Here is a 15,562-nt window from a genome sequence, read left to right on the forward strand (position 1 = left end):
AATGCCCTGCAATGCACAAATCTCAACACGCGGTCCCCCATCCAGTTGGAAACCATGCCGCACCCTGCTTAGCTTTGCAAATGTGCTAGCAGTTTTATTGCTGTAGTAAATGTATGTTAAACCATAGCCACCCTCACAAGGCTTCCCCAGCACCCTTACTGTGCCAGGGCAAAGCTGTTTGTGTGCTGTCAGTGGGTATACTGAAGGTTACTTATTGTAGGATGACTATGATAGGGCATCACGTATACGCAGCCCAGGATGAAGACATTACTGCTGTGGGGGCAACCACATATTTGAAACGGCAGTGGGGAGAAAGGGAGGGTAGAATTGGGGGGAGGTTAAGGCACTACTGTTCCTCACTACTGTATTCAGCAAGCCTCTCACATACTTTACAAGCTAAAAAACGGGGGGGGGGGGGTATGATTCTGTGTGTTCTACCAGGCAGCCTAAATTCTAGTTTTGAATGCAGGATCCAAAATACCACTTTCAAAATATCTTTTCCCCCTGTTACAAGCAGGCTTGCGTTGACACACACAACCATGAGCAAGCCCCACACAAACAGGGGAAGATGTTTGCCAGTTCTATAGTTTGGATAAAGCAGTGTAGCTATAATATAACTAGAAATGTTTTCAGCTTAGAATGGTAGCTTTACAGTGATATTCCCAAATATGATTAAATTAATTCACATCAGACAAGGCATATTCCAAGTGTTTATTCTGAGGAACAAAATCAGGACTTCATTTCAATTCACTGATTATTCACGTACTTTTTCGTTGTTAATTTCCACTGATTATCTTCCAATTGTTTTATACTGTCAGGAGATACTCAAGTCAAGCATTGAGGTATTTTGCGTGGTGCCTGATATGGTTGTTAATGAATGTTGCTATAAAGTAGTAACTGTGATCGTAGCCCTGGGAAGGGGAAAAAGAAATCAAATGGTCAAATCCGTAGCCAACATGTCTTCAAAAGCATTGTTTTTTACAGCATTATTCAGAGGCAGTAGTACTCAAGAACCAAGTAGCTGGAAAATTCGCCTTGGGTTCAGCATACGCATTCAGTGTAATAAATTATCTAACCATCGTCTATCTCTCTGTTGACAGAGGAAGGTATCATCTACCTTTAAAGGAAACTTGCCAGAACAACTTAAGAATGTGCCCTTGTAGACCGACAGAGGGATATAAGTGTACATATTGCACAGTACTGCAATCCTTTGGTACGTTAAAGTAAAGGTAAAGGGACCCCTGACCATTAGGTCCAGTTGTGACCGACTCTGGGGTTGCAGCGCTCATTTCACTTTATTGGCCGAGGGAGCCAGCCTACAGCTTCCAGGTCATGTGGCCAGCATGACTAAGCCACTTCTGGCGAGCCAGAGCAGCGCACGGAAACGCCGTTTACCTTCCTGCCAGAGTGGTACCTATTTATCTACTTGCACTTTGACATGCTTTCGAACTGCTAGGTTGGCAGGAGCTGGGACCGGGCAACGGGAGCTCACCCCGTCGTGGGGATTCGAACCACCGACTTTCCGATCAGCAAGTCCTAGGCTCTGTGGTTTAACCCACAGCGCCACCCGCGTCCCTTCAACACAATTCAAGAAAAAGGGTTCATCTTGTTCAGTAATGTCTACACTGGCTGGGCTCCAGGGCTTCAGAAAAGGGAAGGTTCCCAACCCTACGTGGAGAAGCCGGGGATTGAAATTGGGACCTTCTGGATGCAGAGCGGAACACAGGAACTCAGGAAGCTGCCTTATCCTGAATTACATCACTGACCAATTTACAGCAGCTCTCTGGGGTTTCAGAAATGGGATCATGCCAGGTTCAAGGTTCTTGTATTAATTTACAAAGCCCTGAGCAACTTGGGTCCAGGGTACCTCAGGGATTGGCTGAAACCTTGTACCTCAGCTCAGTTAGGAGCACTGGTTTTCATTTCCCAAGCTGGTGAGGCTCGTTGGAGGACAGTGATAAACTGAACCTTTAATGCCATCAACCCAGTCCTATGAACACCCAGAAGGGAGTGGGTGGCGCTGTGGCCTAAACAGCTGAGCCTCTTGGGCTTGCTGATCGGACGGCCAGTGGTTCGAATCCGCTTGAAAGGTTGAGCTCCTGTTGTTCTGTCCCAGCTCCTGCCAACCTAGCAGCTTGAAAGCACACCAGTGCAAGTAGATAAATAGGTACGGCTGTGGCGGGAAGGTAAATGGCGTTTCCGAGTGCTCTGGTTTCTGTCACGGTGTCCCGTTGTGCCAGAAGCGGTTTAGTCATGCTGGCCACATGACCCGGAAGCTGTCTGTGGACAAACGCCGGCTTCCTCTGCCTGAAAGCGAGATGAGCGCCGCAACCCCAAAGTCACCTTTGACTGGACTTAATTGTCCAGGGGTCCTTTACCTTTTTTTACATATGAACACCCACTCAAGCGAGATTCAGCAGGCACGTTCTTAGCCAACTATAAATGCCTGCTGAAAACGTTTCTATTACACAAGGCCTATGCAGGTTCCCTACAGGTTCTAATGGGGGCCTTTTCAACTACTGTTCATGGACCCTCTTCCATGAGGAAAGGCTGTTTTTATTTTGTCAAGCCGTCAGGAATTAACAAGTAGCATTTGTTTGTTTACTGTTTGCTCTTTATTTGTTTGAAAGTGTTTTGGGTTGTTTTGCTGATTTATTTTTAATTCTTTAAAAGAATGACTGTACTATTCTTTAAACTGGTGTAGTGGGGGTTTTTTGGGATGTGTGTGAGTGAATGAGAGAGGGGATCAGGCAATATCTAAATAAACCTGAAAATGATAATAATGCTGCCTCAGGAGGCAAAGAGAAGCATCATCGACCTTTACTACTGAAAATTTAACACAAGATACAAAACGTTTAGGACATTACCTGCTGCATTCTGAAGACCACTGGGATTTTGCGCTCTGTGCAGGCGGCAATGAAATTATCAGGCAGCAATTGCCCTGCTGTAAGGAACTGGTCGTCTTTGCCTTGATCAATCAGAATATCCAAAGAGGGGCCTTTGTAGGATTTCACAATATGTGTAGCATCGTAAGCCTGCAACGGATATAGATACATTTACTTCTAAAAACTGCAGCATCCAGACAAGAGGTTATCCATATTGACCTTTCCTCCACACTTTCCAGGCGTAATCTGCGCTTTAAAGCTCTGTGTCTGATTGCTCTCTGAAGGCTTCAGAGCTTTCCCTGCAAAAAAACGCTCTTCAAAGCTAAAGCAGAGCAAAGGGCAATCCACAGAAAATTCGAATTGCCGTTCATTGCACTTCAGCTTTAAGGAGTGGGTTTTCGCACAGAAACCAGTGGGGGTGGGGGTGCTTGGACATGCAGCTTTAAAGGATGAGCCTGTGCCTGAAAATAGCAGGGCAAAAGGTAAATGTGGATAAGCCCAAGATCTCACAATACTGGAAAAACAATGACCAACAGAAAGAATCACAATTCCTATCCAATTTACAGTCAATTCCAAATTAAAATGCAATGCTGACCAGGCTCACATTCAGTATTCATAACAAAATAAAATAAATAATTAATAATAATAAAATAATAAAACCCTTCCAGTAGCACCTTAGAGACCAACTAAGTTAGTTATTGGTATGAGCTCATACCAATAACTAACTTAGTTGGTCTCCAAGGTACCAACACGGCTACCTGCCTGTATTCAGTATTCATATTACACACAGATTTATTTTGCAGTGCACATAAGGAATAGCAAGTCAACAGCAGATAAAATGATTTATGCTGATGGATGGAGTTTCGGACATTCCTTGGTTGACTGGTAACAATGACATCACTGTGAGAAAGAAAGTAGACTATTAAGTGTAACAGCAGCAGCAAAAGAGGCAGATTTGCTGTACAGTGAATCTGTTCAGGAGCCCGTTTGCCCTTCCCCATGAAAACTTAACTCTGCTACTATTTCCTAGCCTGTCTTGGAAAATGTTCTGGACCAGAGATTGGGAGTAGCCAAGGAAAGTAACACAATTCTGGCTTGCTTGTTCTTTTATGAGCTACCCCATTTTCTTATTCTTCAACTCCAACACGGGAGAATGCTGGAAACATTCCTCTCATACTCCAGAAGGCTTTACAGTGTTACAACCACAAGAATGAAATGTACAGGAGTAAGCAATGCCAGCAAGAACGCCGCCTAGGGGGAGTTGGGGGGCTAAGGCCCTCCCATATCTAGGGAGAGGTCCGGGCCCCCTCAAAATTCCATGGTGACCATGCACACATGCCACGCAATGTGCTCACCTCACTTGCGGACGCCGTACGACATGCTCACATCATGCACGCAAGCCGCACCACATTAAATAAATCATGGCATTTACCTAATTTTAAGACCTGCTAAGGAACAGACTATCGTTAATATGTCCTGATATGTAAAACCACAGAATCCGAAGAGGGTGCGCTTTCTTTTTCCCATGACTGTATAATTTTATATCCCTTTTCAAGACTGCACCCAACCTGCCTTGCCTTAAAAAAAATAAATCTATATTGATGAAGCAGTTTGATGGCGCTTCTGTGGTTATTCTACACCATGCTGATATTTCCAGTACATACCTCCCATTTGGTTACATCCGACCCCAGGTATCCACTAAAAGCTTTCTTCCCCCACGGGCACTGAATTGGGTTGCAGATTGGCGCAAAGGCTGAAACAGACTAGTCAGAAATGGAAGATTCAAGGAAAACAAAGCGACTGTGTTAATATCTGAATCTAGATTTCCCCCAGCAACTCTGAATTTTAAAAAACTGCATTTGTAAAGTTGTAGAAAACAGCATGGTTCTAGAAAACAGCTGCTTATTTTCATCTTTTGTCATGTGTAGGAAAGGACAGTGCAAACTCATCTTGTCCGGGTGTACGGACATGTATAGAAATAACACAATTTTTATTTACTTTATTTGTTTCTGTACCCATTTATCAATATATCTTCATAGGATTGTGCCATACTTCAATTTGCACTGCCTATTAATTGTAAACATCCAGAATGCCAATCTACTATATACAGTGGTACCTCGGTTTTTGAGCATCTTGGAAGCCGAATGTTTTGTTTTTCTAACACCGAAAACCCGGAAGTAATTGCTTCCGTTTTCGAACACTTTTCGGAAGTTGAACAGCTTTCGCTGAGTTTCCCCCCAATTTCGCCCATTTAAATTGCAGACTGCCCTTTGCGCCTCAGTTTTTGAACGTTTCAAAAGTCAAACGGTGTTCCGAAACAGATTACGTTTGAAAACTGATGCACCACTGTATTTTGGAAAGTTGTCTGATATGTATTTGGACATCTCTTAAAATAGCATAACTAAATTTTACATGATGGTTCCTGATATCAAGGAGCAGCTTTTTGTCTATGTTTGGATACAATCAGACAGCAAGATGGTGCACTGACCCTTTCAAAACTGCACTGAATTTGACCACTGATTTAAAAACCACACTGATAAAGGTGATTGCATCTCTTACTTTTTCAGGGTAAATTTTCTTAATATTATCTCTCTTTGCATCATTATCTAATTCCTTTACTTTATTCGATATACATTAAAGAATTCAGAATCTTACCTTGTATTTTCCGGGATTCTTCAGAGCGAGGATTAGAGCACCATGACCCCCCATTGAATGGCCGGAAATAGAAATCCTCCCAGAGTCAACTGGGAAATTGGCATTTATCAGATTAGGTAACTGGAAGACGTCAATGGGAAGGAAATAGAAGTGAGTATATTAACATTTTGACCTACACTTTATCAAACCTTTGCCTTTGTCCAACACATTATCAAACAGCAGCACACATGCTGCCCAATAAGCTTTCTGTGGGATATACTGGCTACAAAGAAACAGGGAAACTATCAGTAAACTACTCAACTTGAGGAGATTTTACTATAACAGTTTCAGGGGTCCTTGCAAGTATATGAAGGCAGAACAAGTTTAAAGAAGCAATGCTATTGCCTGCACACTTAAAGAGACACCAGGCCTTTCGCTTGCCTTTGGTGATGTTGGGCAAAGTTAGGGAAGATGGTAAGAGTTCATAAGGAATTACAGGGTACCATATTACATAATTTCTCAGAGCAGAAAATTAGACCCTCAGAGCTTGAGTGCAGGTGAGAAAATGCGTGAGAGGAAATGCAGGACAAATTTACAGGTGTCTTATTTTCTCAGAGATAAAGCGCAAGTACCAATGCCAGATCTTGCCAATACGGACACAGTTGGGTGTCAGAGTCCAGAAGGATACTCATATGTATCTGACCATCAGACTTACAGTAGAAGGATGGGGGAGAAAAAGTTGGGGAACCCACACCTTGTATTATATCCCATTCTATATTTACATCAAGAGAATTGTACACAGGCACAATTAACCAAGCCAAAAGTCACCTCATCCTTTATGTACGAGTACATGCGATAATTCGTTTTCCACGGATCTTCAGTGGCATCCACGTAAAAACCAGCTCCAGTGCCAAAATCCCAGCTCTCATCTTCTCCTTTAATATTGCATCCGCCTACCATGGAAAGAAAGTCTATGCTGATAATCACCATTCACAGCAGAGGAGTGGCACTTTTCCTTTATGTTCAAGGGGCTTTATGTGCATGCCTCTCTTTGCTTGGCAATGGGTTGCCAGGCAGAACAGTCTACCTGGTAACGAGGAAAACCTTGCACACTTAGATGGACTTTACTAGATGAAGAGCTAAAAGCGCATGCCACTGTCTAGCCAATTGTGGGGAAATAAAAGGCAGATCTTTAGTGTGTGCTGTTCCCCACCTCACCGCCCAGGAGGAAGATGCATTTACAGGAAAATCCGCTTATCAATACTGTATCTGTGCTGATCTGGCAACTACTAGAACTGCACAGGAAAACATCTGTTGGTTAGGAAGGCCCCACAGAGACTCCTCAGGGTCTTAAGAAAGTACAATGTCAAGCAAGAATTGATGATCTCCTTCTACCGGGCCACAATAGAAAGTGTCCTTTCATACTGTATAACAGTGTGGTACGCTGGTTTGACAGCCACAGACAGGAAGTCCCTACAGAGGGTGGCAAATACAGCAGATGACATCATAGGCTGTCCTCGGAGTTTGCTAGATGACATCGCAGGAGACCGCTGCCTCAGGGAGCCAGGAAAATTCTTAGGGATGACTCACACCCTGGCCAGCACTTCTTTAATCTCCTACCTTTGGACAGGAGATACAGAAGTAGAGACAGCCGCACCAACAGGTTAAAGAACAGTTTTTATCAGTGGGCTGTTGGGCTGCTGAATGGGAAAAAATAGTGGTGTATAGTGGCAACTCGGGTTAGGAACTTAATTCGTTCTGGAGGTCCGTTCTTAACCTGAAACTGTTCTTAACCTGAAGCACCACTTTAGCTAATGGGACCTCCCATTGCCGCTGCGCCGCTGGAGCACAATTTCTGTTCTCATCCTGAAGCAAAGTTCTTAACCCGAGGTACTGTTTCTGGGTTAGCAGAGTCTGTAACCTGAAGCGTCTGTAACCTGAAGCGTATGTAACCCAAGGTGCCACTGTAATTGAGTTCCGACAAGCACACACAGCGCAAACAAGATTGAGTGTATGTGGGGGGGGGGTCGTTTAATTTCACTGCACACAGGTGGTGTAGTGACAATAAAGGATTACAGTGGTACCTCGGGTTAAGTACTTAATTCGTTCCAGAGGTCTGTTCTTAACCTGAAGCCCCACTTAACCTGGGGCCTCCTGCTGCCGCCATGCCACCGGAGCACGATTTCTGTTCTCATACTGAAGCAAAGTTCTTAACCTGAAGCACTATTTCTGGGTTAGCGGAGACTGTAACCTGAAGCGTATGTAACCTGAGGTACCACTGTATTATTATTATTATTATTATTATTGATACAAATGGACAAGATTCTAGGATTGTATACAAAGTTTGGCTTAACTTACTAGTAATACGCGCAGCTACGTGACAGCAATAATAAAAGCAATTAATTTGATGTTCATTGGCCTAGCACTTACGTGGGCTGGTATCTGGGGCAACCACAACCAGGCCTTGTTCAGCTGCAACTTGATGGAAACCTGCTTTCGTTATGAAATTTTGTTCTGTGCACGTTAATCCTGAAAAGACAGAAGAGCATTGTAATGGCAAGAGCACTGCCAATAGGGTTCTGGCTCAGAAGCTATCCAAGTGAGCGTGTTTTAGCCCAAAAGTAAGAGGATGCACTTTCCACTTTGAACCATTGTTTATATCTTTTGATATTGTTGGGCCTAAGTGTCTAAATTGATTAGCCTCAAAGTATAACTTCAAAAAAACGAATTCCCCCATCCTCCCAGTGATAGATGTTTATATAACAGGGCTTTTTGTTGTTCTAGGTTTTTTCTTTCAGAAAGATTCCTAACATTTTTGCCACTCATTTAGCTATTCCCCTAGCTAAATGTCTCCCCTAGGAAGATCTGGAAAAGATAAGTAAACCTAGGAACAACAATAGTTTTAATTGCTGTTATACAACCAATTAATGACAGCTTCTCCCCTTTAATTTTCAGAATTTCCTTCCATAAAGGGCACATAACTTGCCACTATCAGCCTGTTTGTTTGTTTGTTTGTTTGTTTATAATCTGGATTCTCAGATATATAAATTGCATGTGGCAAAGTGGTATATTCAAACCTCTTGATTATTTCTCTTCTGTTCTTTCGGTGGAATATGATGGAATAAAATATCTGATTTTTTACAATTTACTTGTAATTCTGCCACCATGCAAAAGTTATTCAATTACTGTTTAATTGCAAATAAATTTTCTTCATTACATTTTTATTAATGTACCAGTAGACAAAGAAAACAAAAAAGACATTGTGTTGACAGTGAATATTTTTTTATTACACATAAGTTCTCATTCATTGTTGAAGAGTAAAGAAAGTTCCACTAGACCTGAAATGCTACCATGTTTAAATTAATCCTAATAATACCAGTAGCAGGAAGCGAAGAATTTCCACAGGCACATATAAGAAGGGAAAACAGATTTTTAGGAAAAGGTCTTTCTTTGCAATCACACTAATGAATTTACTGCCAGTTTTTCTGACTGTGAAGTTTGCCAGTTTTTGGAGTGTCCTCCTTGAGTGGCAGATTTGAAAAGAGCCTACCAATTTTTAGCAATCTTCATAAGGGCAGTTCCTACCAAAAAGTAGGACATGGCAGATAATGCTATGAGGGCTGCTAGTTAGAAAGAGCAGTGTCAAAGTTGGAACAAGGTATGCGATCCATTGGACTACTACAAATATTCTGTCAAACATCTTAGACAGAATAAACATCTGGCACTAATGCACAATCCCACCACATATGGGTGAGTGACCGTCTATTCTTTGTTAATTATGTGGTTATAAACACCTTAAAGGGCTATGTGACACCTCATTAGTCATACAGCACTGTTCTCACTGGAGCAAGATGCCACCTGGGTGTGAACTTCAACACTGATTCTCTAAATTCTGGCTGAAGCAGTTGTAAGGAAGCTTTGTAATTTAACACTAAAGCTTGAGTCTCTTAGGGTGTCAGATTTTGTCCAGCGCCTAACAGCATCTTGCAGAAAGAGATGTGCCACAAATTATCTTATCTATAAGCCTTTATTGAGGCTCAGCTGACAGCAAAAGCAAGGCAGTCTGGCTTTATCACTGAATCACAAATGTATCTAGATCAGGGAAGTCCAGCTTTTCATACCAAGTGGACCACAACAGCACTCAGACATGGAACCTGTGGACCGCAAACTGTTTTGCCACATGGAGCAAGGGGAGCAAGTCAAAATTGACACTCCGCTGCCAGTCCTTGTGCTGCCTTCCAAAAAAAAACCCCCCCAAAAAACAACAACCCGAATAAGCAAGGTGTTGGGCTTTGGGAAGGAGGTATGAGGCTCTGGCAAGGGACGTGGGTGGCGCTGTGGGTTAAACCACAGAGCCTAGGACTTGCCGATCAGAAGGTCGGCGATTTGAATCCCCGCGACGGGGTGAGCTCCCGTTGCTCGGTCCCTGCTCCTGCCAACCTAGCAGTTCCAAAGCACGTCAAAGTGCAAGTAGATAAATAGGTACCGCTCTGGCGGGAAGGTAAACGGCGTTTCCGTGCGCTGCTCTGGTTCGCCAGAAGCGGCTTAGTCATGCTGGCCACATGACCCGGAAGCTGTATGCCGGCTCCCTCAGCCAATAAAGCGAGATGAGCGCCGCAACCCCAGAGTTGGCCACGACTAGACCTAATGGTCAGGGGTCCCTTTACCTTTATGAGGCTCTGGCAGGGTCCCAGAGCCCTCCCATCTCCTTCCCAAAGCTGGGAAAGTGCTAACAAGGTTTTGGGAAGGAGGACTCTAGGACCCTCTCAGAGCCCTCACACCTCCTTCCCAAAGCCTAGAGCCTTGCTTAGCCAGCTTTGGGAAGGAGGTACAAGGGCTGGAGGGGGGGCATAAAATGGTGCCAAAAAAGGCATTGAGGGCTGCGAGTTGGACCAACCTGATCTAGATGATAATCTACAAAAACACTTTGCAATCTTATCTGGGCTATAAGATTGGAGGAGGGGGGCCTTCTTGCTGTCTCCCTGGCAGGTGCTGCTCCCTGTGTAGGGATGCAATATAAGGCTCCCTTGGTATGAAAACTCCCTTTTCCTAGTGGTACAGACAATATTTTTGGTAAGCTTCTGTCACTACCTCAAGACACTTTTGTTTCCCCAGGCTTCAGACTTATGGTTGGCCCATTTAGCTTGCTGTGATCTATAGAGTTTTGATGCTGCACTGTTTCATAGAATTTATGTTTTCATTTCTTTTAAATATATTTTATTATTTTATTTGTTGTTTGATCTCTTCCTGCAGACCACTTTGTGATAATTTTTTGATGAAAAGTAGTATATGAATCTCTGAAACATCTATCAGAAGAAACCTACTGAAATCACACCTACAACATGTTTGAATTAATTTTAACCCCCTTTGGTGATATCTTTTTCAAGGGCCACTTCAGATTACTCACCTGAGAGCCAGTACAATACAGGGCATTTCTCAGTTTCTGCTTTGGGGGGCAGATAAACCCCAAACTTCATTTTGCATTTCAGCTCAACGCTGTTGACAACAAAATGCAGTTAACATGGACTAACGAAACTCGCTTATAAGAAACCGCAACCTCCAATCAGAGTTGCCAAAGGCTAATACTCAAGCCACATGCTTTATTTAACTACTTAAGAGTGTTTTTGTTCCCCCATTGAAATCAGTGCAACTAATTCAGTCAAGGCAAGTAGAGGCAGCGGACAATTGGAGCTGCCACAAGAAGGGACATGATGCAGATTATCAAAGAGGGTCTACCTGAGCATCCAAGAACGCAAAAGGAGACACACGAGGGACTGAGCATAGAGACTGAAAGGACAGAGTGGAGTACAGTGGGGTGGGTGTGGCTAATCTGTGGCCCTCCAGATATTGTACCACAGCTCCCAGCATCCCTGCCCACTGACCATGCTGGTTAGGGCTGATGGGAGCTGGAGTTCAACAGTATCTGGAGGGAGACAGGTTTCCCACCCCTGCAATGGACAACTGGACGTTCACTGAAAAAGCAAGGAAGATGTAGTGATGGTTAAGCTACTAAAAATGTGATTAAAATTGAAGAACAAAAAGATGCTTTCTCAGTACTTTGGTATACCAAAGCCTAAATATCAACAGAACTGCTATATGCAAAATTGTTGTCTGCCAAAAATATGCATTTGTTTAGTAATTAGCTGTTGTCCAGCCCCAAGCACACAGGGACAAATTTTCTAAACTTTGGTGGCTATGGGTTATAGGTAGTGGGTAGGTTGCACCCAAAGGCTTCTGCTGTGGCACAGGGCAGGTGCAGGAGGAGGGGGGGGAACCCCCTTGCACTAGTGCTAATCCTTGCACTAGCGTTTTTATTTAGCTGAATACTGCCCTGTGGGTATAGCCCTACAGCATAAAGGTGCTATTCAATGTTATTCCTACTCAAGAATAGGTCAGTCCAAGTTAATGGACATGGCTAACTTAGGTTCATTCATTTCAGTGGGTCTAGTCAACTAAGTAGGACTTAGCTGAATATAACCCTAACCCCAGGGTTGCAAAATATCCTTTAAAAAAACTTACATGAATAAAACATTTACCTGTCATGCTCAAACACTTTCTGAAAACCACCGAAGCATTTATTGCTAGAAATTTCTTTCAAGGCCATGATCTCTGCTGGAAACAAAGGGGGAAAACTGTTTTAGAGTTGTACTTATTTATTAAATTTCTAAAACACGCTTCACTACATCTTATGGTATTGAATTCCATAGCTGAATTTACAGCAGCCTCATAACAAGAAGATAATTCAGGTTGGAAATATATACACTTACGTGGGAGTAAGTTGCATTAAACTCAGGAGGGCTTACGTAGGAGTAAGCATGCGTGTAAATGCACCATAAAGCTTCTACAACAGATAAAGGATTTTTCCTACCAACCTACAGTTTTTCTTCACAATGCCATCACCCCTAGTTATTCACAACACACACACACACACACAGACATTCTTCAATATAAAGATTCAGATTTCAGAAGGCAGAAAACTGAGATATAACTGTGTGCTGTATTTGGGAAGTTTGCCTTTGTTTTCCTGATTTTACAAGCCTGTTGGCAGAGCCTAGAAAACAGGGTTTCCTTTCTTGGTTCCCAAAATGCTGTGATGCCCAATCCAAGGACAGTGGTCAGTTTGATCCAATGAGATCTTTCTTCCTTAATCCAAGGTGCAGCTGGAGGTGGCTGTGCCACTGAAGAGAATGTATTCCAGGACTCAACTTTTACTATGCTATCACATGTTCCTAGCATGAGAGGGGATCTGGAACTGAGCCTGCCAAACTCAAATCGTTCAATTAACCTTTGGCCAGGTTGGAAAAGATTTTGCAAGGATAGGAGTTGTAGTAAATCTGTTTGAGAAGTTGCTGCCAGGGAGTTGCAATCGTGCTATTTGAGGGCAGGGGAGCATTTTACTGCTTGTCCTCTTTCACGCCCTTTTATTGCCACATATGGTCAGGGCTATCATTAGGCCAACCAGACAACCACCTAAGGTGCAAACCTCCTTTGAGGGGCACAGTTTTATACAGATTAGCTTATAATTTCCGACAATATTTTATTTTTAGGTTTTATTTTGAAGTTGTTTATCATTTCTACAAGATGTTCATTTTTGAAAATTACAGTGAGCAATTTTTGGTGTGCATGCAAATCGATAGCCTTGCCAAGGGCATAAAATAGCCTGGCAGTGGTCACTGGGTACGGTAAAGGTAAAGGTAAAGGGACCCCTGACCATTAGGTCCAGTCGTGGCCAACTCTGGGGTTGCGGCGCTCATCTCGCTTTATTGGCCGAGGGAGTCATGTAGCCAGCATAACAAAGCCGCTTCTGGCGAACCAGAACAGCGCACAGAAACGCTGTTTACCTTCCCGCTGGAGCGGTACCTATTTATCTACTTGCACTTTGACGTGCTTTCGAACTGATAGGTTGGCAGGAGCAGGGACCGAGCAACGGGAGCTCACCCTCTGATTGGCAAATCCTAGGCTCTTTGATTTAACCCACAGCGCCACCAGCGTCCCCACTGGGTACGGTAATGTACTGTTAAACCTGCATTTTAAAATGTTTGTGATTTTTTTATTGTCCATGGATTTTGTTTTGTTTTGACTTTGGTTGTAAATCCTTTCAGGGCTTCTTATCCAGTGGGAATCAAAGAACCGTAGAGTTGGAAGGGACCCCGAGGGTCATCCATCATGCAGGAATCTCAACTAAAGCATCCGTGACAGATGGCTATCCAGCCTCTGCTTTAAAAACTGCAAGGAAGGAGAACCCACTACCTTCTGAAGGAATCCACACCGCGGTTGAACAGCTCTTACTGTCAGAAAGTTATTGTTTAGTCGGAAGACCGGGGTGTGTGCATGTAGTGCTACGGGTCACTGTGTCTGGCTGCTATTTTTTACTTATCACATTTGTATACCGCTCTTCATGGCATAACAAAACAGAATACAGTGGACGCTCGGGTTGCGAACGTGATCCATGCGGGAAGCACGTTCGCAACCCGCAGCACCGCGTGTGCACACTTGAGGGTTGCGATTTGGCGCTTCTGAGCATGCCATAGCTTTTCCCTTTTCTTGCGAGGAATCCTATTCGGAATAAGGGAATTTCCCTTTAAAAAAGGGAAATGTTGACAGCTATGGCGCATGCGTAAAGCGCGATTTAGTGCTTCTGCACATGCGCCAAAACCCGGAAGTAACCCATTCTGGTACTTCCTGGTTCAGCGCGGCGCGCAACCCGAAATCGCACAACTTGAAGCGTCTGTAGAAGCACAAAATACATAATAAAAAGCGAGAACGAAAACCCGAAAATAACCAATACCCCCCCACTCCCACAAACCCAAAGGTCGGGTGGTTTGAGACCCCCTTGGGGACAGCTGTGGGCAAATGATTCCTCCATTTCCAAGGGGCTGGACTAGATGGCCCTTAGGGATCCCTTCCAACACTACAATTCTCTAAGTATAAAGGGGAGTGTAAATAGAATAAACCTAAACTTTGCCTGGCCAGCAGTGGACAAACTGGTTCTGTTAAGTTGTGGGTGAACATATCAGACGACAGCGATTCTTCAGACAGCACGTGTTTATTTACAGGCCAGAACAGAACTAAAGGGTTCAGCCAAGCTGCTTATTATATAGAGCTCAACTACAATGCAACAGTAACAACTTTCTGTAACTATCCAATCACTGAACGTCACTTTCAATTCCTTATTTGCATATGTGGACCTGAGAGAAAACTATCTACAGAATCCCCCTGCTGGCCCAGGATGAGAACTTCAGTACTTAACAGGTTCCTTTATTAATGCCCCAAAACTGTTTATATTCTTTTTTTCTTTATATGCTTTTTTCTTTATATTCTTTTTCTTTTTCTCATTTACATTCTTTTATCTTTTTTTCTTTTCCTTTTTTTCTTTTCATTTTCTTTTTTTTCTTTTACTATTGTTAACTCTTTTTTTGTTATGTTTATGTATAATCACTAAGAAATTCAGATGGAAGAGACTAGAGGAAGTCAAGTAATATGTTTATGAAGATGGATTTTAATTAATTAAGTTTTAGTTTATGCGGTGATTTGATGTATTTTATGTTTTGCATTCTTTTTTCTTTTTCTTTTCGTTTTATTCTTTTTCTTTTACTATTGTTAACTCTCTCTTTTTGTTATGTTTATGTATGAAAAATAATAAATATTATTGTGGGGGGAGGAATTAATTCCCCCAAACTGACCGACACACAACACACACACAACACACACACACAAGCTTTGCAAACCGCCTCAGCCACAGGCTGCGTCTGCCTGTCGAAGTGAAACCAGCACCAGGGAAAGCAATGGCGGTGTGTGGAAAAGAGGGAGCTATCCTTTCCCTGGAGGCACTTACCGTCCTCCCCAGCTGCTTTTCTGAGCTCCCCGGGCGGGTCAAGCGACACCAAACTCCCCTCAAAAAGTTGGCCTTGCCTCTCTCGACGAGGGTCCGTTCGCTTTTCCTCACACAAGCTCTCTTTCTCTGACGCCGCGGGGCTTCATGGGAATTGTAGTCCCTCCGCCATGTACTTCGCCTTGCTCTGAGCGACGAGGGGACTCCACCT

General features: G+C 43.3%; 1 protein-coding gene across 3 annotated transcripts; it reads right to left on the bottom strand.

Annotated features, from left to right (window-relative positions):
* Positions 1-697: 697 nt before the first annotated feature.
* On the bottom strand, positions 698-15,535 carry ESD (esterase D). Of its 3 annotated transcripts, none has more exons than XM_083495316.1 (9): positions 15,355-15,535; positions 12,056-12,131; positions 10,927-11,015; positions 7,950-8,048; positions 6,348-6,472; positions 5,541-5,660; positions 4,550-4,648; positions 2,868-3,035; positions 698-911 (listed from the first exon to the last, which is right to left on the bottom strand). In XM_083495316.1, the coding sequence occupies exons 2-9, from the start codon at positions 12,121-12,123 to the stop codon at positions 831-833; spliced, it is 849 nt and encodes a 282-aa protein (XP_083351442.1). In that variant the 5' UTR covers positions 12,124-12,131; positions 15,355-15,535; the 3' UTR covers positions 698-830. The 3 variants fall into 3 exon arrangements, with proteins under 3 accessions (XP_083351442.1, XP_083351443.1, XP_083351444.1); XM_083495317.1 differs by having other exon boundaries at positions 12,056-12,128; positions 15,355-15,483; XM_083495318.1 differs by lacking the exon at positions 10,927-11,015 and having other exon boundaries at positions 15,355-15,433.
* Between the last annotated feature and the right edge of the window lie 27 nt (positions 15,536-15,562).

This window comes from Podarcis liolepis, assembly GCF_965112155.1.
Source record: "Podarcis liolepis genome assembly, chromosome: 3".
NCBI lineage: Eukaryota > Metazoa > Chordata > Lepidosauria > Squamata > Lacertidae > Podarcis > Podarcis liolepis.